Genomic DNA, 25,291 nt, shown 5'->3' on the forward strand with positions numbered 1-25,291 from the left:
ATATTGGAGAAGACGGTGGGGAAATACAATACTATCCACGACCAAGGATGGGGCATCCGCACTGAGCAAACGTGTGTAACATACTTCCCATGTTCGCTTTGGAGTAGAGATTTAACACTGAAATGAGGCAAAATTTAAGCCCCTAACATCAGGAGGTGATCTGTAAAACAAGGAGAATGTTGTGCTCTTCTTCCCAAAGTTGGTATAAACTGGATGGGGTCTAGAACTCCTTATCTCTGGGAAGGAATGCAGAGCCTAGCTTGTTCATAGGCTAGAATCTTATCGGTGACCTTGGTCTGTGTCAACCCAGGCCTCTGTGGAGACAGCTAGTGGATTTGTTAGTGGGGTCTGAAAAGAAACAATAGCTGATTAGGGAGAACCAAGTCTCTGGAAAACAAGCTTTAAATTTTCTGTTAGTCTCAACCTCCTTAACCCTATGGGGCACGATTTCAGAAGTTATATAGGAATACAAGTCTAGAGGGAATTTTTGGAGGAATAACCAATGGATTCTTGCATTTCAGCTTTATAACAATTCCACAAACCAAATTCTTCATGTTGCAGATGAAGAAAATAAGGCTCAGCAAATTCAAGTATAGTAGACACCAGTGGTTATCTACCTAATACCCTCCTTTTCTTTGGGCAGAGTTCCCTTTTATTCAAATGCCCATCTCTCCCCAGGTGGCTTTGGCTTAAATACAGGTTCTGTAGGCCAGCCACAGGAATCCCATCCTTCTTACTGGAGACTGGCTTAGGTGGGAACAAGGGACCTAGTTATGTTCAACAAATCATGAAATGAGGTGTGCTGGGGGGGGGGGGGGCGGGTCCTGGGAAAGGATTACTAGCTAGTAAAAAGAGATACACAGGAAGGAAAATTTCCATTTTTTTCTTCAGATATTGTGTCTGGATGTAACTCAGGAAACCAAAAAGCTAAAGATAATACCAATACCTAAGATGGCAGATTAAAAAGACAGACAGAACTTGCATTGTGATGTCATCAAGCTTTTGAATCAACCAATTCTACAGAATTTCTATCCTAGACTTTTTAATATACAAGATAGTGAGTTATTCTTCTTTTTAAGCCTTTGAGGCTTTGTTTCCTATTACTTGCAATGAAAAGCTTCTTAACAGATTGATTAAGGAACTTGGTGAAGTTCACACATCTAGCAAATACCAGATCTACCTCTTAATTTTCCCACCTTCCTACCCACACCCTCACTCCCAGTTCAGGTCCTCTGGACAGGCCTGTGAGCACAGGAGTGGGAACCCTGAGCAGCATCGAGACCCTGGTGCCTGGAGCAATTGTCTGAAGTCTCGGGAGACAGCAAATCCAGTTAGTGACTGAAGAGTTACTAACTAGAAGAGGAGACAGAGAAAACTGGACTGGATCATTCCTGGGATGACTCTTGTAGCCATTCCTGTTCTTTATACCAATGTTCTTCCAGATCTAAGAAACCCACCTCCTTAAGAAGTTCCTATCTACTCTTGGAGTGGCTGGGTGGCTCAGTCAGTTAAGGGTCTGCGTTCAGCTCAGGTCATGATCTCGGGGTCCTGGGATTAAGTCCCGCATTGAGCCCCACATGTAGCGCCTGGCTCAGCAGGGAGTCTGCTTCTCCCTTTCCCTCTGCCCCTCCCCACCACTTGTGCTCTCTCTCACTCACTCTTTCTCAAACAAATAAAATCTTTTCAAAAAAGTTTTTAATCAGCAATAATCGCGCCTCGGATAAACCTCATTGGCTACGATACTGCCACTGTGCAAAGCTTCAAAAAAGTTTTTAAAAAAGTATTTCTTATCCGCTCTTTTCCTCTCTGATTCACCCTCCCTACATTGCTTATAAAACTTTCTTGCCATGAATTCTTTTTTTTAAATTTTTTATTTATTTCTTATTTATTTATAAACATATAATGTATTTTTATCCCCAGGGGTACAGGTCTGTGAATCGCCAGGTTTACACATTTCACAGCACTCACCATAGCACATTCTTGCCATGAATTCTTAAGAGAAGACTGCCCTAAATTACTCTTATCACAAAGTTCTAGGACAGTTATGGTTACAAATGCTTTTACTTTTGATCAGTGTTGAACACTGCGGATATGCCCAACTAAGAAATAAAAACATGACAACTTATTTTTAAAAACAATTTTCAGAGGAAAGTTGTGGAGCCATATATGGTTTGGGCTTTTTTCCTTCGAAAATGAGTAGGAAGCAGCATGAGTTCTAATTCATTGACTTATCAGGGTTAATCATTTAAATATAATCTTCAACATGTTTTCAAAGGTTAGGATGCCATTTGTGCCTTGTCAAATCTCTATTTCCCAGCAAAGTTCTTCCTGAGTGAATAATAATTGATCTTTTCTTGTTTTTCCCTACATCCCACCATGACCTCCAATCTTAGATGAGGCGATACCCTCTGGGAAAGGGACTTAGCACAAGTTTTGTTTTGTTTTCCCAGAAAAGTAGTTCTGCTTGACACAACTGTAGCTGGCATCATACTAACACTGTCTTCAAAAACAACCTAAATATTGCACAAAATATCTAAAGCAATTGTCTGAAGTCTCTGGAGACAGCAAATCCAGACCAGACTTGAAAGAAAGTCCATAACGTGAGTTCCACATTCTTCCCAGATATTTTCCTACAGACATTTGCAAATTGCAGAATGGGGGCATACAACCAGAGTCTCCTTGGACTGAAGAGGCAGAAGTCAGAATTTAGAGCAGCTTGGAGTTTGCTAGTAGGGGAGCCAAGTCCTGGAGGAGGGAGGTGAGCAGAGAAGGACACTGAAATTCTGCATATATATTCCCTCTGAAATCAGAGATCTCAGTAGTACTAGGGAGGCAGAAGTCATCACGAAAGCCTTACTAAGCTTGGTACAAATCCCAGGCTTTGAACTGAAACCTCAGAAGAGTCATGCCCTAAGAATATGAGGCATGCTGTATGAATAAGGACCAATCCACAGGAGTAGGAAAAAACTGAAATGGACTAGCTCCAAGAAGCTAAAATCAAGTTTTCTCAAGATCTTAAATATCTACCTGCCAGAAGAAAATAACCTGGGAAGAGGATGACATCATCTCAAGTCTTTATAATTTTTCACTGATGTCTGGCATATAACCAGAAATGATGATGCATGTGAAAATATAGGGGATCGAACTACTAAAATCCAAGTTTAAAAATATGGATAATAGAAAAAGATTTTTAAGTGATTCAGATATTGACATTAGCCCACAGGTAGTTTAAAATAACCATGAGGGGTGCCTGGGTGGCTCAGTTGGTTGGGCAATTGCCTTCAGCTCAGGTCATGATCCCAGGGTCCTGGGATTGAGCCCTGCATTTGGCTCCCTGCTCAGTGGGAAGCCTGCTTCTGCCTCTCCCACTCCTCCACTTGTGTTCCCTCTATTGCTATGTCTCTCTCTGTGTCAAATAAATAAATAAAATCTTTTTAAAAATAAAAATAAAATAATCATGATTAATATGTTTAAGAAAATGTAGGAGGGGCGCCTGGGTGGCTCAGGGGGTTAAGCCTCTGCCTTCAGCTCAGGTCATGATCTCAGGGTCTCTGGGATCGAGCCCCGTATCGGGCTCTCTGCTTGGCAGGGAGCCTGCTTCCTCCCCTCTCTGGCTGCTGCTCTGCCTACTTGTAATCTCTCTCTCTCTCTCTCTCTCTCTCTATCTGTAAAAAAAAAAAAAAAAAAAAATTTAAAAAAAAATAAAAAAAAAAGAAGAAAATGTAGGAAATGGTAGAAGAGAAGTTGGAGAATTTCAACAGGGAAATAAATCTATTTTTAAAAAGAAGCAAACAGATAGTAAAATTTTAAGAGCACCAAAAACATCAATTATAGAGCTAATGAAGGATATATAGTCGTCCTGCACTTAAAACTACAAAAAAGTACTAAGAGAAGTAAAAGAAGACCTCAATAAATGAAGGAAGATAACATGAACATGGGATTCAAGGATGTAACATTGTTAAGAAATCAGTTCTTTCCACATTCATCTCTAGAGTCAGTACAATCCCAACAAAAATCTCAGCAGCTTTTTTAAATTGGTAGAAACTGACAAGCTACGTGTAATACGTATATGGAAATACAGAAGATCTAAAAGAACTGAGGCAGTCTTGAAGGAGAAAAACAAAACCAGATATCAAAGCTAGAGTAATTAAAAGCATGTGGTATTAGTATAAGAATAGACAGTAGACAGTGGAACAGAATACAGTTTAACAGATCCACATCCATATGATCAGTCACTTCCTTCATGACAAGGACACCACAGCAATTCAGTGAAAGAAGGACAGACGGTCTTTTCAATAAATAGTGCTGGCTCAAATGGAAAAAAAAGGAGCTTGGCCCTCACCTCAAACCATACACAAAAATTCATTCAAGATGGATCATATACCTAAAGTTGAAAAGTAAAACAACCAAACTTGTAGAAGAAAACACAAGAAACATCTTCAGGACCCCAGGGGAGGCCACAGTTTCTTAAATAGGACACAGGCAATTCCGATAAATTGGATTTAATTAAATTAAGAAATTCCATTCAATAAATGAAAGTTAAGAAATTAGAAAACCAAACCCTAGATTGGCATGCACACACACAGACATCTCACAAAGGATTTATATCAAGAATATCTTTAAAAAAAAAAAAGAATATCTTTTTAAGCATTCTATAAATCCATAAGAAAACAATAGCACGATTTTTAAAACTGAACAAGAATCCTGAGCAGGCACTTCGCAAAGATATCAAAATGGTCAAATTGCAAATGAGAAGGCGCTCAGCATCATTACCCATGAGGGAAATGCAAATTAAAACCACATCTTGAGACCATATGTTGTTCATAGTCCAGAAACACCCATATTTGTCCTGGAAAAAACAATTGCAAAATCTCAGCTCTAAATACCAGAAAGTGAATTAAAATAAGTGTGAATAATTATAAACAACCTGGTTTAATTCAAAGAGTGAGGTTTCTCTTAAAGGTTTTCATGTTGCAGCGAAATGAATTTAATTCCCCATTGTAAGTACGTAAGAAACTTTCGCCAGCCTGCTGCAAAAAGTGAAAGCCTATCACAGAAACCTCACTCTTGGAATTAAACATGACTGTTTGCAATTATTGAAATCCATCCACATTCATTTCTTGGTATTTAAAACTGTGGTTTTAAAATTGCTTTTTGATGAAGAAATGTCCGAGAAACCTGAGTGCACAGCCTTTTAAAATCCCTCTCTGAGATGTGGGACTTGAGTGTCAGTAGATGTAATAACAGTGCAAAAATGTGTCTATTTAGTGAGCCATAAGCAAATCTACTTATTATGGAGCAATGAGAAAAACTGGTGTGTGGGCATGCACGGTACAGTGAAAATACGTACAGTTTACAATCTCTCGGAATGAAGCCTAGGGTTGGGTGTGAGAAGCAGTTTGGGCCCCACATCCACTTGGTTTGCTGTAGCTCTGGCCCCTCGCTGCCCTCTGCTCTTCCTCTCCATATCCCTGGTTCTCACAATGGTGATGTTCATGATGCGTTAGTACAGAAGTTTACACACCACCATACAATAACATTTTAAAACTTTTTGTTCTATGTTGGTATGTAATTGGTTTCCTTTGCAATTCCGTGCTTTTTATTTTATGCATTTATCCTGATAAGGAGTCCATAGGTTTTACCAGCCTGCCAGAGAGGTCCTTGACACACAGAAAAAAGGATGAAGTTCCCACCTTAACTTATTACTGACTTATTACTTATTATGCATTATCACATAATGTGTTGCTAAACAGGTCTTCAGATGTCCAGACACCTCGTCAGGGCTAGAAGCCCCATCCTTCACAGAGCCTTGCTGAATGGCTTGCATAAAGTCAATGCTCAAAATGTTTTTTGGTTTATTAATAGTATAAGTCAGGGCTTAGGCCTGAAGTTAGACTACCTCAATTCAAAATCTAGCTCTTGAACTTTGGGCAAGTGACTTAACTTCTCCAAACCTGGATTTTCTCATCTGCAGATGAAGCTATTAATACTACCTATCTCATGGGCCTCCTGTAAGAATTAAATGAAAAAAAAAAAAAATACACATAAAGAGCCTGGCTTAGCATCTGCCCCATAGTAAACTCTTAATGCAACTTATCTGTTAATTATGAACATATTTTTATCCATGAAAGTTTTGTGTGAAATACTGTGGCCAGATAGCAACTAGGGATCATGGGACTTAAAGGGAACTGAAAAGGTGAGGAGAGATCCAAAGGGCCAGGTTAACTCCAGAGGAAATTCAGATTTGAGAGCACAATGAGGCAATCAGTGCTGATAGGCTGAATCACACCTAGTCGTAGACATATCTTTGTGTTGAAAAGTGTGATCAAGAACTCCTGTCCGGGGGCGCCTGGGTGGCTCAGTGGGTTAAAGCCTCTGCCTTCGGCTCGGGTCATGGTCTCAGGGTCCTGGGGTCGAGCCCCACGTTGGGCTCTCTGCCCAGCAGGGAGCCTGCTTCCTCCTGTCTCTCTGCCTGCTTCTCTGCCTACTTGTGATCTCTGTCTGTCAAATAAATAAATAAAAATCTTAAAAAAAAAAAAAAAAAAAAAAACGAACTCCTGTCCCTCACATTGCCCAGTTCTCAAAGTTGCAGGTCCTTGGCTAGGAGATCATTCCCAGAAGGCACCTGTGAAAGTTAGCCAATGTTGATTTCCACCCACAGAGCAAGAGTAGGCATGGAGCAGTGGAGAAAACACTGGCCTGGGTCAACATACCTCTGTGGCCTTGGTTCCTCTTTTGTAAAATCAGAGTATTAGACTGGTTGTTCTCCTGATGTCAGGATATATGAAGGAATCTGCTTATTTCAGAGGATGATTATGTTCTAACCGTAGAGCTGGGTCTTAGAACAGCTAACCACTGGCACCTGCCTCACAGATGCTGGCCTTGAAGAGGAAGGATAACTCTCCAAGAGGCAGGAAAGTTTCTGAACACACAAGTCTTGCTCTGGAAAGTGGTCTAGAAGCATCACAATGTGAGAAGGGATAAACTGTACCCTTAATTTATACCTATCCATACAGAGAAATTGGACTGAAAAATACTTCTCCTTTCTGATTATTAGGAGTTCAGGTATACAGTAGGTCTAAGAATAGGCAGCTCATTTATGAAGCATGTTGGGATAGTGAATAATGGCACTAGATATCAGGCGGGTGCTCAATGAGTATCCAATGCATACTTCCTTTTTCATTTTTAAGATTTTATTTATTTATTTGAGAGAGAATGAGAGAGAGAGAGAAAGAAAGAGAGCATGAGAAGAGGAGGGTCAGAGGGAGAAGCAAACTCCCTGCTGTGCAGAGAGCCTGATGCAGGACTCCATCCCAGGACTCCAGGATCATGACCTGAGCCGAAAGCAGTCGCTTAACCAACTGAGCCATCCAGGCGCCCCCAATACATTCTTCTAGATCAGTGGTCAGTGAATGATCTTCCCTTAAACATCATTCTAACTCAGCTGTCTGGTGTTTCACTGAGAAAAACTTAAGAATTCTGATTTGGACCTCTATTCGTGCATGGGAAGCGTAGAACTTAATACACAAGGGTATGCTTGCATGCAAACAGAATTACATGAAAAGCACTTAAACACGCTGATTTCCTCTTGTGGAGACTATCGTTGCCGGAGGGGGAATTCAGAGATCATCATAGCCACCTCTTATTCCCATCAATTATTAGTTGCCTGATAATGAAAACCACTTTTCTCACATCTCAGTTTATCAGGCAAATAGTGAAAGCCTCTCCCTGTATGTTCTTTCTCTCTTAAGTTATAACAAAGAGAAGATATAATCAAATGACAACTCTATTCCTATGCCCATAGTATTTCGGTTTGTTTGCGTAACTGGATGAAGCAAAGTTTAAGCCTGTTAGCTGCTTGGAGATTCAGAGATTAATTGAGATTTAGCTCTTAAAAATTATTGTTTTGTTTCCTAAAACCTCACCATGCCTAAAATCTCATGCTGCAAATTAAGATCTCTTTTTTCCTTCTATTTCTCAATTTGGATTTCAACAGAATTTGTTTCCCTGAGGGAAAGGTGGGGAAATGTCAGAATATGAACTCTGGAAGCTTACATCCTGCAGACAGATGAAATGTTCCACCAAGCAAAAGTTGCCTAAAGGCTAGTATATTGCTACATGTAGAACTTCCACAGCACATCTCTACTGACAAACTGGACAAATTCGGCCGAAGAAGGACTCAGGCATTGTTTTACCCAGAAACATGCAGCCTAGGTCCATATGACCCCCAAAAGATGGTTACTTTAGGCACCCAAAGCCTACCAAACCAGTTGTTTAGCATAATTTAAATCAGATACAGTACATAACAGTTTGGCTACAATTTTTAATTCTCTGCTTTGTGAGCTTGATATAAATCTGTTTGCTCCAATGCCGCTTTCAGTGGAGAAGAAAACAGCTGTATTTCTCATTGTGTCTCACAAAAAGATTGTGAAATCCAAAAAGGGATTGCTGGATATCAACTCAGCATTTCCAAACTGTTATCTGGCACGAGCTCTTGTGAAAACATCCTTTTGGACAACGTGTAAAGGAAACCCCCAAACCTTTGATGTCACTAAATTGTTGATGCTGTACTCATGCAGCCCAAACGTCGCCTCAACCAGCAGAGTAATAATCCAAACTTCCTTATTTTTTCTTCCTACAAATGAAGGAAAATTATTTTCTCCGACAATTATTGGTTGAATTATCAACTCTCTGAGTCTGTTTGTAAAATGAGGAGAGGTAAGATAATTTTTTGCTCTAATGTATTTTATGATTTTATGATTCTTGGAACATTCAGAATTTTATTCAAGACATATAACAGGAGGAGTTCCAGGGTTAAGATTCTCATGAGAGGAAAAAGAGATTAGAGGCAGAGCTAGAAAGAGATTAGATACACTATAGATGATACCAGAGAAAAACCACATTGGCTTCAAGCAGGAGAGGATTTCATCTAAGCCCCATTTCTTTATTTAAAGGGTCAGATCCGGGTCCTGTGAGCAATTTCATCATCCTACCTTCATCTTCCTTCAGGACAAAATCCTTCTAAAGCCCCTGGGTTTACTCATTCTTGCTCATAGAAGCCTGACTTAGAGGCTCAAACACGGGACCTCTGTTCAGGCTCTGTTAGTGTCAGAGCCGACCTGGATAACTGATACATTAGCATAAAAATAAGAAGGCGAGAGTCCTGAGTGATTTGCTGGGAAATAATTCAGTGTAGTTTAATAAGTATTAGGGAAGCATCTATAATGATCAACAATGTGTAGAACAGAAGAGAACTTGAGCCCAGTTCTTGTGATAACAAAGTTCCCCCTTCTTTCCACCATACCACATTTCCTCCCACTCTACTCCCAGAATAATCCTGGCTTCTTAAGGTGTAGAAGGCCTGAGATATGTGGAAAATATTATTTGAGCTTGTCTATTTTTCATAGCAAGCATTACCGACCAACTCCACCAGCCATAGGTGCAGCCGTAGGGGTAGTGAATCCTAGCTGTTCCATCAGAACTGGTGCCCAGTCAACACAGTATCTGCACAGAGGGCCTGTGCTGAGCAGCTATAGAACTGAAATTTAAACAGACCAAGGAAAGATAGGGTGGTCAGGAAGGAAAGAGCAAATGTAGGCTCTCCTCCACCCCCACCAAAGCATGCTGGGAAAGGAAAAGTAAACCTGTTTGAAGAAACATCACAGTTTTGTTTTATATTGTTTCAGTTTTTTGGGGATTGAAAGATGTGAGCCTACATGTAGGCTAAGGAGAAGGATCTTGGGGGAAAATCATGAAGTTGCAAAAGAGATGGAATAATTGATGGAAATAATAATGTATATAAGAACTACTATGTATTAGGTATTGCTTTATGAACTTGACATATTTAAATCCATTTACTTCACTCAAAAACCTTATGGGAAGTCCCTAATATGATTCTGACTTTACCGATGAGGAAAATAAGGCATAGCTTAAACAGAATCAAGTTGCAAGACTGAGACGTGATCCTAGCCAGTCAGGCTCCAGTTGAGCTCCAAACGGTTGTGCAAAATCTGCCTTGCTAGGGGAAGTTTTTATGTAGAATGAGATACACTAGTGGTAGCTTAGCATTCTCAAGGAGAAAAGACATTTATTTCTTTGCAGCAGAAGAGATTGAGGAGAGACGAGGGGAAGGAACAGAAAAATTTGGAGGAACAGGAGAGAAGAGCTAAGGGCGTTCACATTAGATGGCGAGGCTGATTCTTAAGATCTCTTGTGTTCAGATCTATGTTGTTGGCACAAATACACAGGGAGACATTACCTCCCTGCTTGCTAGGGCAGGTGCCATTTCCCAGTTAAGCTCCCAGCTACAACTATTTTGACAAATGTGTGAAAACTTGTGACTGGGACACATACCTATTTTATAGTACTTGTATACATCCTTTTTCCCTCTTCTGATTTTCACTGAACAAACTTTGAAGAGACAATATCTTGAGATCTATCCTGATACCGTACAGCTTGGACCCTGATTTTTTCCTGTGAAAAAAGTCAAAACTCTTGGAGCAATGAACTCCAAAATTTCTGAAATTATGCTCAGTAGTTTCCTTGGAGACCTTGAAAAGTAAGGCTTTGATCCATGCGATATGGCAGAATATGCATCCAGTTTCAAAAGACCCACTCTTGAGAAGAACCCGATTATAGAATTTATTGAAAAGGAAACTGGTATAAAATATGCGGTGCTAAAGGATGTGTTTCAGACCACAAGTGCTAGAAGAATTCAGTAAGGTAGCTAAGACAGTATTCATATATATCAAGCTCTTTAGGCACTGGGTAATTTACACAAAGTGGTATGCTGGTAAATTAGCTCTCAGGAAAACAAAAAGTATTCCTCACTGGTAGTATTTGCCAATTTCCACGGTGTAAATATTCCCACTGTTGCTAATTTCAAGCTACCAAAGTACCTCATAAAATTCCTTGATACTTCACAGTTATCTCTAGAGAGCCGGTAGGTGCTGACTTCAGTGCACCACTGTTTTGCTATCCCATTTCACCCAAGAGCCTTTTAAGATAAAGACCACTATTATTTCCAGTGTACATATTGGGAGAAATATAAAATGCCCAGGACTAGAATGGGGGCAAAACTCTGAAGGAAGCTCAGGCTCTATGACCCTAATAACATCTAGCCATAACCTAAAAACTGCCACAGATACTCCAGGTGGTAACCAATCCCCACCTCTGGCTCACCTCTATTACGAATGCATTTCTTGTGACCCCTTGAGGACTTAGTTAATATTTATAGGTCTTTATTGCCCAGGAGAGTACCTTGGTATAAAAGCCCAATAAGTGTATATTTTACTTATTACTCAAAATATTTTTGGCCCCCTTGCTACCTAAAAAATGGGCCAACCAGCAGCAGCATCTGGGAACTTGGTAGAAATCCAGACTTTTTTTTTTTAAGATTTTATTTATTTATTTGACAGAGAGAGATCACAAGTAGATAGAGAGGCAGGCAGAGAGAGAGAGAGAGGGAAGCAGGCTCCCTGCTGAGCAGAGAGCCGGATGCGGGACTCGATCCCAGGACCCCGAGATCATGACCTGAGCCGAAGGCAGCGGCTTAACCCACTGAGCCACCCAGGCGCCCCCAGACTCTTTCTTACTTAGATCTACTAAGTCAGAATCTGTCCCGTAAGATGACCCCCAGATGATATGTATGACCATTAAAATTTAAGAAGCATCGCTTTAGACTACAGCAATCAAGGCGGGGCTCTCATGTACCAAGAATGTGTGACATTGTATGTTGTTTTGCAGTTGGCAGTGACAGGCACTGACACAACACACTCTATCCTATCCCATCCCCTTTGTGGTCGTTAGGGGTACAGTCTGTGGTCACAAAACAGAGAGACTCTACGGACTGAGACTCCGCCTCATTAGCACTATTCTGAGCAAACAGCCACAGACTTCTCTTGCATTAACCTGCTTAGTAACCTTAGATTTTGTTTTTCTAATTCTACAAGAAACATTGGAGAGCCAAGTTCAACTGGATTCCTCACAAGGATTTCCTCTCAGAAAAATTAATGCAAAGAAAAATAACTTCTAAACACTTGAGAGTCTGTCAGGAAGTGGTGGGGAGGAGTGAGCCTGCTGGAGCCAGACCTCTCTGACGTGCTAGCTTAATTCAAACCACAGGACTTCGTTTGAACTTGGCCAATCATTCATGCGTTGAAAATAGAAGGAAAGGATATGTGGCCGAAATTAGAACTTTTAAAAACACTTTTGAGATGTTCATAAAATTCGCCATCCGCCCATTTAAAAAGCATCGTGAGTTGGGTTTCTATTATGTTTCGTTTTCTGTTTTCCCAAGCCATCAGGTTGCTGAGGAAATGGCCACAACCCAGAGGCAACTGAAGGTAAATCCCTGTGGTTCCAGTTGAGATATAAGTCTAGAAATGAAACAAATGCAGTTCAAAGAAAAAAAAATTAAAGATCTATTTGGGATCTTAAAATAAAGGCCAACATTATTCGTGCTCATTAGTGGGTACTAGGCTAAATACATCCCACTGGGATAGCAGGGTGAAAATTCCCTTCCCGTTTTTCATCTGACCAAGGTAGCATAGTAAGCGTGCCTTCTAGAGGCCAGAAGAGCAGCATTATTCAACAGAAGGATAGAAGGAAGAACGTTCCATCTGCCCAGGTATGGGGAGGGTTACTATGTTCTTACAGAGGGTGGTCCTTCAGAGATATTTCTTCAGGCTTCTAGTGACCAAGAATAGCATCCAAGGACTCTGAAGTGCCAGGAGGCCACAAAAGGTGCCTCATAAATCATCCCTACACTGAAAGCATCTTATTAATGGGGACCACATGCCTATTTTGGTCATCACCATCCCCCCAGTACTAACAGCATTGCCTGGTACCTAATTAATGTTCATTAAATATTTATCATATGATGGATGAATGAATAAAGCCATTGCTCCAGATTAACCTCAGCATGCTGGAAATGCCTGGTAAATACTCACCATGATGTGCATGAAGATAGAAGGTTACCAGGTAGCCTGGGGCACCTGAGTAACTCTGTCCTTTAAGCATCTGCTCCTTGATTTCAGCTCAAGTCATGATCTCAGGGTCCTGGGATGGAGCCCTGCAATGGGCTTCCTGCTCAGGCTCAACAGGGGAGTCTGCTTCTCCCTCTCCCTCTGCCCCTTCCCCTGCTTGTGCTTTCTCTGTCTCTCTCTCTCTCAAAAGAATAAATAAAAATCTTTTTTTTTTTAAAGATTTTATTTGACAGAGACAGACACAGCGAGAAAGGGAATCAAGCAAGGAGAATGAGAGGGAGAAACAGGCTCCCTGCTGAGCAGGGAGCATATCTCGGGACTTGATCCCAGGACCCCAGGATCACAATCCGAGCCGAAGGCAGACACCCAACGACTTAGCCATCCAGGCGCCCCAATAAATAAAAATCTTAAAAAGAAATAAGTTGACAGTATCCTGGAAACTAAAAATAAAAGGAAAACATAGGGCAAAGTCAGAAATGGGGGTGTGTGCACTAAGTGGGAATGGGACTGTGCAGACTGGGAAGGGAGAAGAGGAGCAATCTCTGCGGAGTCAGAAGCCTCCATCACCCAGTTCGTCATTTTGCCAAAAGTTGGATTTGCCCATTTGGACATTTAGCACTGAGAATTTAACAAACCAGTATCTATAACTGGCTACTGTGAGCATAGCACTCTTTTGGCACTGTGAGAGATGAAAGACTTATCATTCATCTCAGGTCTTCTGGGAACTTAGAATTTAGTTGCAAATTTAAGTGTAACATGATCATATAACAAATTTTAAAAAACACCATGCAAAATATCAATATTTTATGATTAAGTGCCAAATAGGGTAATGAATGTTAAAAAGCCAAAGAAGTCTTTATAAAGGAGATATAGTTTAAACTGTAAGAGTCCCTGGCACACAGTAAGTGCTAAATGTTTGTTTGTGTGAATGAGTAAGTAGATGAGTGTTAAGAGGTACATGGTAGGGCGCCTGGGTGGCTCAGTGGGTTAAGCCGCTGCCTTCGGCTCAGGTCATGATCTCGGGGTCCTGGGATCGAGTCCCGCATCGGGCTCTCTGCTCAGCAGGGAGCCTGCTTCCCTCTCTCTCTCCCTCTCTGCCTGCCTCTCTATCTACTTGTGATCTCTCTCTGTCAAATAAATAAATAAATTTTTTTAAAAAGGTACATGGTATACGCTCAGAGCAACATGAAAATTATTTTAAGAATAATAACTATGTATATTATTATTTTATATATATTGTGTATATATATATGTGTGTGTGTATATATATATTTTATAGGGAGGAAGTTCATATTGCTGCTTTCTGAAATGAGTAGGTAGAATGTAAAAAATGGTTGGAGATCTGAAGTGACAGAGACCATCAATTTTCCATTTTTCAGGATTTCAGACAAGGATATAGTTCTGAGTAAAACGCTGGGATCTCCTAAGTATATGGGCTATCTATCCTTAGGAAAGGTCCAGATAAGCTTCTGGACAGTGTCCACTTATTTCAGAAGTAGTTTAGAAACCCCTTGACTCCAGGGATAGCACCAAGGATGGTGGTCCTGTGGTCCACAGTTCTTTTCCGCAGCTGATAATATTCTTGAGCAGCCATGGCTTCTTCATCCCCAGTTGTGCTGGTTCACAGAAGTATCTAATCGAGGATCTGGTGGGGGAGTAGCATGAGGGAGAGAAGCCATGTGGGACGGGAGGGGACGAGGGGTACATGGGAGCACAGGGCGGTAGTAGAGAGAAAGACACCCCACGGAGAAGCAAGCCCACTTCCACAGGGACACAGGTGAAAGCAACCTGCACATTGATACCATAGGAAAGTGATGCTTGAAGGGTGGGTGACTGACTTGTCATATAACGATAGTGGTGATGATGAAAATGATGTCGGCTTCTGGGGCTCTTCTGGGCTCCGTGTTCTTCAGTGTAGCCCTGTTTCCTCTCTTCCTCTATCCTCTTCCAAACTGTGCCCCATCAGTCCTGCTGGAAATTCGTGATGCAGCTGAGCCAGTCAGCTAAACAACCTTTCTTTAAGATGACATGGAGTCCTATAAAATAGCAGGGTACGGTAGAAATAAAATGCAAGCCACGTTTGTAATATTAACTTTTCTGGGGACGCCTAGGTGGCTCAATCAGTTAAATGGCTGCCTTCGGCTCAGGTCATGATCCTAGGGTCCTGGGATCGAGTTTGGCATTGGGCTCCGTGCTCTGTGGGAAGCCTTCTTCTCTCTCGTCCTCTGCCTGCCACTCTGCCTGCTTGTGCACTCTCTCTCTCTCTCTCTCTCTCTCTCTCTGTCAAATAAATAAATAAAATCTTAAAAAAAAAAGAAGAAAGAAAGAAAAAAAAAAGAAAAGAAAGGTCTTTATAAAAGCACTAATCCCATTCATGATGGCTCCACTCTTATGACCTAATCGGCTCCCAAAGACCCCCACCTCTAAATGCCATCATATTGGGGATTAGGTTTCAATACATGAATTTGGGGCAAAAAACAAACATTCATCTACAATGAACACTGTGGAAAAAAATTATAAAAGAAACTTGAATTATTTAAGCCGGTATTAATTAAAATTATAATTGAAACTACACATCATGCATCTTAATGGAAAGTTTAAATAAAGAAGTTGTTGACCGAGGTACTTGAAGAATGTGAAGTGCTGGTTAGTTTTAGCCTTTAAGTAGATTTTAAAATAACAAGATTCAAAAAAATTTTGTGCCAATTTCCATAAATTTAAGTTTAATCTAGACTTAGGTGTCATATTGGCATTATAAAGTTGAGTTTGCTTACCAAGAGGGAGAGAGAGAAAATATTGAAAGTTTTGTTTTAAAAGCTCCAAGGAGGGGCACCTGGGTGGCTCAGTGGGCTAAAGCCTCTGCCTTCGGCTCAGGTCATGATCCCAGGGTCCTGGAATGGAGCCCCACACCGGGCTCTCTGCTTAGCAGGGAGCCTGCTTCCTTCTCTCTCTCTGGCTGCCTCTCTGCCTACTTGTGATCTCTGTCTGTCAAATAGATAAATAGAAATCTTAAAAAAAAAAAAAACAAACCTCCATGGACTTTTGGCTTCATGATATTATATTTGTTACAAGAAACTACGGGATTTAGCAAGTTTGTGGTAGAGAACTGTATTAGTTCACTTAAAGTTATACCCATGTTCATTTTGAGAGATTAACTTTTCCCATGAGTCTTATGAATAATTAACCTACTAACTGATTTCTTTAGCCTAGTTTTAATTAATTCAACCAGGAAAAAAAGACTATGTATATTCTTCTATAATCAGAAACAAACCTAATGGCATTTTTTAGTAATACAGATAAGTGACTTCAAGACATTTCTTTAAAACCAGTGCATGATCTCAGTTTTCCATAATAGTATTTTATGTACATTATTGGGTCTTAATGCTTGCAACAACACTGTGAGTATTTTTTTTTTAAAGGATTTTATTTATCAGAGAGAGAGAAGTCACACAGTAGGAGAGTGAAAAGGGGAAGCAGATACCCAGCTGAGCAGAGAGCCCAACATGGGACTCGATCCTAGGACCCTGGGATCATGACCTGAACCAAACGCAGATGCTTAACCAACTGAGCCAACCAGGAGCCCCCACTCTGAGTATTTTTTTTTTAAAGATTGATTTATTTATTTGACAGAGATCACAAGTAGGCAGAGAGGCAGGCAGAGAGGGAAAGGGGAAGCAGGCTCCCTGCTAAGCAGAGAGCCCAATGCGGGGCTCAATCCCAGAACCCTGACATCATGACCCGAGCCGAAGGCACAGGCTTAACCCACTGAGCCACCCAGGCGCCCCACTGTGAGTATTTTTGATCTTCATTTGTAACTGTGGTTAAATGATTTGCTCAATATCACAAATGTACTAGAAATGTGCTTGAGCTGGGACCTAAACTCAAGGCTGCCTGTGCCCACGGCCCTGAGCACTGCCTGGGCTACCCCTGTACAGCTCTCCCTACCCTAACTTGAGCACATTGCAGGAAGAGCTCTGGTTTTGCCAGAATGAAATGTGGAGCCACCAACAATTTTTCTGTGAGTTCTCCTTTGGTTGATAGCACAATCAGAATATCATTAAAATCTGAAATTCTCAAATAGATGATTTCTTATTTATATGGGAAAGTTTCATCCTAAGTTCTTACCAGAAGGTACTTAATATGGAATTACCCCAAAGAGTGACGGTTAATTGGGTTCTAATGTAACATTATCAGCTTTGGCAGGAAGAGTCATTCAATGATGTTCATTCTCGAAGTATTCAGTGCAGTTCTTCATTCATTAGCACCTCCCTCCTTTGTGCCCTGCTCTGTGCTAGACTGTAGGGACACAGAGTGGACAAAGCAGACAAGAGTCGGGCTCTTAGGAAGTTTACCCTCTAGTGGAGAAGGGTCTCATTTTAGGTTTCTTTCAGCAGCAGACAATGATTCTAAAGCAAGTAGTTGGTTAAAAAGTGCGGGAAAATACTAGTAGTAAAGGGAGGAAGTCACACAGAGAGGGACCAGCAATCCAGCAACTGGTCTTCTTAAACCAGTTAACACAGGTGGCAAAAGCTTAGTTTTAAACGGGAAACTTAGGGAAACGGCATAAAACAGCACACCTTAGAATCATTACATCCAAGGACGACGCAGCTGATGGGTGTAGACCGGCTCCCAAGAGTCACTTGTTGAGGGCTGCTATTGGTTGGGGAGGGCATGAGTAAGCCCCTGGAACTTCTGACCTACCCTGAGAGCTAGCAGAATTCTGGAAAAATACCCTCAAACCAAAATACAGACATGGGCATTGGAAGTTGAAAGTGAAACACACTGAAAAGTCTGGGGACTGACAGGATCAGCTACAGGGAGACAAATAAGACCTAATGAAGTACAAGTTAATTATAGATAGGAGCAACCATAAAAAGGAAAAATGAGCTCATTGTATCAATTGTAACTGGGATGGGGCGGGGAAGCGGCTGCTGCTTTGAGTGGAATATGGAGATCAGTAAGGCCTCTGAGCTGAAACTGAGGATAAGAAGAAGCCTGCTGTGGAAGCCCACTGATCCCAGGGAAGAGGGATGTAGACCTGCCCTACGAGAAGTCTAGTGCCCCTCCAGGAACTGCTTGTCATCAGTCAGAGACAAGGTAAGTACAAAACTGAGAGTACTTCTAAATGTAACCATTTAGAATCGGTTACAGCAATTTGACATTTCCCCAGCCTCGAAGACTGTGATGATGGATTTGTCTCCTTGAACATTGTGTAGACTTGTTTGGGCATCGTCCAGCCTGCGTGGGAATTCATAGTAGAAGAGTGTGAAATATGTGATATTTTTAAGGTTAGCTTGTCAACTATTACCTAAAAGTATATAAAAATCTGATATAAGCACTTATTTATTTTTAAGACTTGCCATTTTCAGTTAAATTTTTAACAAATGTACCTTTAAATTTAGGGTAACATTGTTAGTTTAATTATAGTAGAATTTGTATTGTTGACTCAGTTTTATTGAGATATGATTTCTATAATCACCCATTGAGGTGTTTGGTTATACGAACTTGACAAGTGAACACAGTGTGTGACCATCATCATGATCAAGATACAGAGTATTTCTATCACTCCAGAAGTTTTCTCTGTATGATTTGTAGTCTGTTCCCTCCCCTGAGAAGCACTCTGATTTCTGTCTCTCTACTTACTGCAAGAATGCCTTGTAAGTGGAGTCATGCAGTGTACAGCCCTTTGTGTCCGGCTACTTTCCCTCAGTGCAATGCTCTTAAGATTCATCCGCGTGTGGGGCACCTGGGTGGCTCAGTGGGTTAAGCCTCTGCCTTCGGCTCAGGTCATGATCCCAGAGTCCTGGGATCGAGCCCCGCATTGGGCTCTCTGCTCCGCGGGAAACCTGCTTTCTCCTCTCTCTCTGCCTGCTTGTGATTTCTGTCTGTCAAATAAACAAATAAAATCTTAAAAAAAAAAAAAAGATTCATCCGCGTGTTGCATGCATCAGTACTTCTGTCCTTTTTATTGCCAGCTAGTATTCCATCGTCATGGGGCCCCATTTCGTTCCTTCACCAGTTCGTGAACATTTGCACTATTCCCAGTTTTGAGTGATAGTAAAGCTGCTATAAACAATCATATGTATTGTGAAACCAGGTATTTTCATTTTTCTTCATGGAATGCCAGGGAGTTGGATCACTGAACCATATTTATGTTTAACTGTCTAAGAAACTGCTGAGCTATTTTCCAAGATGTCAGTGACCATCTGCAGTCTGCCGGAGAGCCCGCATCCTTTCCAGCATGCAGTGCGTTGTTAGCTTTTTTAAAAGCTCTCCCAATAGGTGTGTGGTGGTATTTCGTTGTGATTTTAATTCACATTTTTCTAATGATTACTAATGTTGAGCATCTTTTCATGTACCTAGTTGCCATCTATGTCTCTTCTTTGGTGACAGCTCTGTTCAAATTTTTGCCCTTCTTAAAATGGGGTTGTTTTCTCTTACCAAGTTTTGAGGATTCTCTGTGTATTCTGGATATAAGTCCTTCATCAGATATGTTTTACAAATATTTTCTCCCTATCTGTAGTTTGTCCTTCCATCATCTTTCAAGCACTTCTTAAAGAGCAAAAGTATTAATTATGACAAAATATAATCACAGGGGCCATAGTGATTGAAGAAATAAGTTTTTAATTTTAATTAAATTTATATAGCTACATATGGCTAGGGGCTACCATAATGGACAGCACAGTATATTAATGCCTACATGTACTTTGAGTGAACAATGTGTACATTTTTTATGATTCTTTTATTATTCTATGTTTGTTTTGATTAAGATTTTATTTATTTGAGAGAGAGCTAGAGAGAGCATGAGCGGTTGGTGGGGGGGTGGTACAGCAGAGGGAGAAGCAGGCTCCTGGCGTGGGGCTCAACCCCAGGACCCTGGGATCATGACCTAAGCCAAGGGCAGACACTTAACCAACTGAGCCACCCAGGCTCAGTTTCGATTATTTTTATTGATTCGATTGTTTCGATTATTTTTATTGATATATAACATTATGGCTACTGAATCTAATAATAAAAATTGGGGCTGGCATTCTGTGAACTTTTTATTTTTCTGTTATTGATTTTTATCATATTTTATTAATGTATCAGTCCATGATGTTTTGGAAATTTTAAAACTTGGTCCTTTGCCACAGGTAGTCTGAGAAGAACGGCAGCCCAATCTCCCTGACAGGGCTATTTCTTATTGTAAATCCACTAACTGGCATTCTGGAGAGAAAAGTGACTGGTGGGGGAAAGACTGGAGGACTACTTTAGATAATGGAGTCAGGGAAAGTCTCTCTGAAATGGTGACATTTGAACTGGAAAAAAAAACAAACTCTCCAAATGGAGGGACAGAATGACAGAGTTTGGCAAGGCTAGGAGGGGGCATGGCATGTTTATGGAACAGAAAGGAGAGCAGTGTGGCTGGATGTGAAGGTTGAGAAAGGTGGTGGGTGATGAGCTGCAGGGGAAGCCTGCAGTCAGGTTTTGCAATCACAGGGAACTCTTCTCTTTTTCCCTCCTACAGTACAGATAAGAGTTTATGAACTCCTTCGCTGTGCAGAAGCTTTTGATCTTGATGAAGTCCCAAAAGTTCATTTTTGCTTTTGTTTCCTTTGCCTTTGGAGACATATCTTGAAAGAAGTTGCTGTGACTGATATCAAAGAGGTTACTGCCTATGTTCTCCTTTAGGATTCTGATGGATTCCTGTCTCATGTTGAGGTCTTTTATCCATTTCGAGTTTATCTTTGTGTACAGTGTAAGAGTATGGTCGAGTTTCTTTCTTCTACATATAGCTGTCCAATTTTCCCAGCACCATTTATTGAAGAGACTTTTTTCCACTGTATATTTTTTCCTGCTTTGTCGAAGATTCTTTGACCATAGAGTTGAGGGTCCATATCTAGGCTCTCTACTCTGTTCCACCGGTCTATGTGTCTGTTTTTATGCCAGTACCACGCTGTCTTGGTGATCACAGCTTTGTAGTAAAGCTTGAAATCAGGTAACGTGATGTCGCCAGTTTTTGTTTTTCATCATTTCCTTAGCAATTTGGGGTCTCTTCTGTCAACAAAACAAAGAGGCAACCCATGGAATGGGAGAAGATATTTGCAAATGACAGTACAGACAAAAGGTTGATATCCAGGATCTATAAAGAACTTCTCAAAGTCAAAACACACAAAACAGATAATCATATCAAAAAATGGGCAGAAGATATGAACAGACACTTCTCCAATGAAGACATACAAATGGCTATCAGACACATGAAAAAATCACTAGCCATCAGGGAGACTCAAATTAAAACCACATTGAGATACCACCTTACACCAGTTAGAATGGCCAAAATTAGCAAGACAGGAAACAACGTGTGTTGGAGAGGATGTGGAGAAAGGGGAACCCTCTTACACTGTTGGTGGGAATGCAAGTTGGTGTAGCCACTTTGGAGAACAGTGTGGAGATTCCTCAAGAAATTAAAAATAGAGCTTCCCTATGACCCTGCAATTGCCCTGCTGGGTATTTACCCCAAAGATACAGATGTAGTGAAAAGAAGGGCCATCTGTACCCCAATGTTTATAGCAGCAATGGCCACGGTCGCCAAACTGTGGAAAGAACCAAGATGCCCTTCAACGGACGAATGGAGAAGGAAGATGTGGTCCATATACACTCTGGAGTATTATGCCTCCATCAGAAAGGATGAATACCCAACTTTTGTATCAACATGGATGGGAATGGAAGATATTATGCTGAGTGAAATAAGTCAACCAGAGAGAGTCAGTTATCATATGGTTTCACTTATTTGTGGAGCATAACAAATAACATGGAGGACATGGGGAGATGGAGAGGAGAAGGGAGTTGAGGGAAATTGGAAGTGGAGGTGAACCATGAGAGACTATGGACTCTGAAAAACAACCCGAGGGTTTTGAAGGGGCAGGGGTGGGAGGTTGGGGGAGCCAGGTGGAGGGTATTAAGGAGGGCACATATTGCTTGGAGCACTGGGTGTGGTGCGAAAACAATGAATACTGTTACGCTGGGGGAAAAAAAATTTTATGAACTCCATATGCCTGAATAAGGGCCTTATTCAAAACGTACTTGAAGAAACAACCAAATGTTAGCTTACACTTGGTTTTAGATGGATAGCAAGAATTTTCTCTATGTTCAAAGCCTGGGAAGCAGACTCAACAATAGTAACTCTCCTAAGAAGTTAGGAGATGGAGATTTCTTGCTGCAGATTAAGGCACCAAGGCCCAGAAAGTTCTTTAACTTGCCTTAATTACACAGCGAATGAGAAACAAGTTCAAACTCCTATCCTTTCCACTCTGTTTGACTGCCTTTCTTCAAAATGAGCCCCACATAGCCCTTTTACCCACATGAAATTGTCTGTATTTTAATTTGGTTTTTGGTAATGTTATAAACGGATGCAGAAACGTAACAATTATAGAGATTTTGCATTTATTTTGAGAGTATGTCCTCTGTGTTGATTTCTTGAAGCAGCTGTGACAGATTAGCACAAACTTGGCTGAAAATACAGAAATTGTTCTCCCATGCCTCTGGAGACCAGAAATTCAAAATCAATCAAGCAACGAATGTGTTATGCTCCCTCTGAAGTTCCCAGGGGACAATCTGTTTCTTGCCTCTTGCAGTTTCTAGTGGCTCCAAGGGTGCCTGGTTTGTGGCTGTATCATCCAATCTCTGGTCACATGACTTCCCCTTCTCTTTGTGTGGCTCTTCTAAGGACACTTGTCATTGGATTTGGGGCCCACTCAGATAATCTAGGATGACTCGAAATCCTTAATTTAATTACATATGCAAAAATCCCTTTTCCAAATAAGGTCACTTTCACAGGTTCTGGGGATTAGGATGTTTATGTATCTTTTGGGGGACCACCATTGAGCCCACTGCACCCTCCCTGCACTTCAGCCTGGAAACTCTAGGCAGTCAGCGGGAGACCCATCAGACTCAGCTCATCTGTTTCTCTTCTTCCAGGAATCACTACTTGCTATCTGAAAAACCATTGTTTCAGATATTTTGCCCAATTTTCTAGTTGTTTACAAAGTAGGTAAATCCAGTTCCTATGACTCCACCTTGGCCAGAAGCAGAAGTTGCACCCAAGAGTGTTAAGTTCATTGAGTGTGGAGACCTTGCTCATCCCTGCATCATCAGAGCCTATAGAAGTGACTGGAATATGGTGATCCTTCCACAGAAATTGATGAATCAATGAGCAAATGCGTGAGAAGGAAACTAATCTAAATCGTTCTGCCTCAGTCCTCTGGGCAAGCTTGAGCCATCTTTCCTGAGCTGGGGATGTGCTAGTATGAGTCACTTTGTCAATCCACTAAGCCTTCTCACTTCCGCTTTCATGGCTAATGCAAAAAAACAACACCGGGAAATTTAAGAGATTTACCTATGGACCGCATCTTGCATGATGATTTAGAAGAAGCAGGTTTGCTCATGTTTCTTTTTTTTTTTTTTTTTTTTTTTGCTTGATGAATAAGTTTATTATTGTCTTTATCTGAAAAATCTTCATAGAAAATTGTGGTTTGGTTTATTAGCTCTCAACAGCCGGGTTTGCTCATGTTTTAAATAAAAAGAACACAGGGAATTTTGGGGAAAGGGGCTGATGTGAGAAAGATAAGTGAGTGGCAATATTGCAATAGGGAATTGAGGCCAGGAGATGTGTTTAATGGAAAATAAATGATAAGGCAGTGAGAAAATAGGAGAAGCAAGAGCTAAGAAAGAAGCTTGCCTAGTGAAGAACATGTGTCATAAGTTATATCAGTCAATATCAAAACAAATTATGGTCATATATGAAGAAAAATGGTTTCTGCTTTCATTTGCACATGCACACACAAAGTTAAAAAGAAAATATTACCATTTTTAATAGCATTTAGGCAGGTACCTGCTGCATGGCTCTGTGATTTACCCAAAAATCAAATTATTTAGAATATAGAGCTTTGTTAGTTTACTTTGAATTTACCACATCATATTTTTAATGACAAATGTGAAATAATAGGCATTTGTTATAGTACGACTAAAAATACAACGGTGGATGGAGTTAGAAATCTACTACTCTAATTGCAATCCCCTGAGATAACCAATTATTAACAGTTTAGTGGGTATCTTTCTGCATCTTCCTTGGTGTTCCTTAAAGCACATATAAATATATTTACATATACAGTGGGTGATTTTTGGTTTTATGAAAATGTGAACAAATGAATTATAAACTTTTTTTTCCATTTAACAATAGATTAGAGACATCCTACCAGATGAATAGAGAGATTTCCCTCACATCTTTTAATCTAGAGTATGAATTTACTATCATTTATCCAACTCTTCCTCAAATGATGTATATTCTGATATTTTCTGTTTTTTTTTTTTTCCCCATCACAGATAATACTGCACTGAACACCCTTGTGATGGCAGACTGTTTTAATTTCATTTTCCTGGGTCTATTGAGCCTTGAAATCTTACCTTTCAAATGCCACTTGCTTCCCCTTACCCTCCCTGTCATTTGGAGAATGAAGCTAGCTGCCGATGAGCCAGGAAAGCCGATAATCACTCCATATAGCACATGGCCAGCAGCTTCCTGCTACACTATTTACGTCCTATTCCATTGAGATGGCACTCTCGGCTCACATGACCCAAATGCAGCTCTCACTCCACCAAGAACACAGCTGAATCCAACTGCATTGACAGCTTTGCACATGCTCCGTCTGGCCCTGTGAATCCTCACTCACCCATTGAGATTTCTTTTAGTTTAAAGCAACATCCCAGCTGCTGAAGCTCCGTGACCTCCAGTGTTTTCCTGGCTCGAATCCAAGGCAGGTGGCCCCCTGCAAATGGCGTTTTTTTAGAGTTTGAGCATTTTTGTTTATTTGTTGGGGGTCAGAAGGTGTATGGTAATTACCCACAAGCATAGCTGATGAATGGAGCCATAAGAAATAACTCTTTTTTCTGGCAGGTATTATAGGAAGAACATTTACCTATTGCCATCGTTCGCCTTGACAACAACCTGCAGCTCTAATGCACATTTAATTCACAAAGAGAGGTCTTGGCGAGTGATGCTGTATCTGACTGATACGTTGACTGTAACATGAGAGGTGGTGCTTTTTCCCTCTCTAGAAACCTGGATGCTTTTTGTCATTCTGATGGTAAATGATGAGACAGGCAACCATGGATTTCAGCACTCCGTCTGTGTTTGATCAGCAAAAAGGTAAAACGCTGCTTTCATACATCCTTCGGTTCTTCGCATCTTTAGTTCAGTAGTTGAGATTTTGCAATTCTAAGGGGAAAGAGGGGTGTGTGTGTGTGGTGTGTGTGTGTGTGTGTGTGTG

At 40.8% G+C, this 25,291-nt stretch overlaps 1 protein-coding gene and 1 pseudogene across 2 annotated transcripts in view; one reads left to right on the plus strand and one right to left on the minus strand.

Annotated features, from left to right (window-relative positions):
- Positions 1 to 25,291, plus strand: part of ANKRD55 (ankyrin repeat domain 55) — a 164,442-nt gene that overhangs the window by 47,510 nt on the left and 91,641 nt on the right. The window contains exon 2 of one of the 2 annotated variants that reach the window (XM_046000080.1): positions 25,080 to 25,170. In XM_046000080.1, coding sequence (XP_045856036.1) covers positions 25,113 to 25,170 — 58 coding nt within the window. In that variant the 5' untranslated portion in view covers positions 25,080 to 25,112. Of the gene's footprint in view, positions 1 to 25,070; positions 25,171 to 25,291 lie in introns of those variants that run through there. The other variant, XM_046000082.1, reaches the window with a different exon arrangement.
- On the minus strand, positions 1,634 to 1,760 carry LOC123939422 (annotated as a pseudogene).

Source organism: Meles meles, chromosome 3, assembly GCF_922984935.1.
Source record: "Meles meles chromosome 3, mMelMel3.1 paternal haplotype, whole genome shotgun sequence".
Taxonomy (NCBI): domain Eukaryota; kingdom Metazoa; phylum Chordata; class Mammalia; order Carnivora; family Mustelidae; genus Meles; species Meles meles.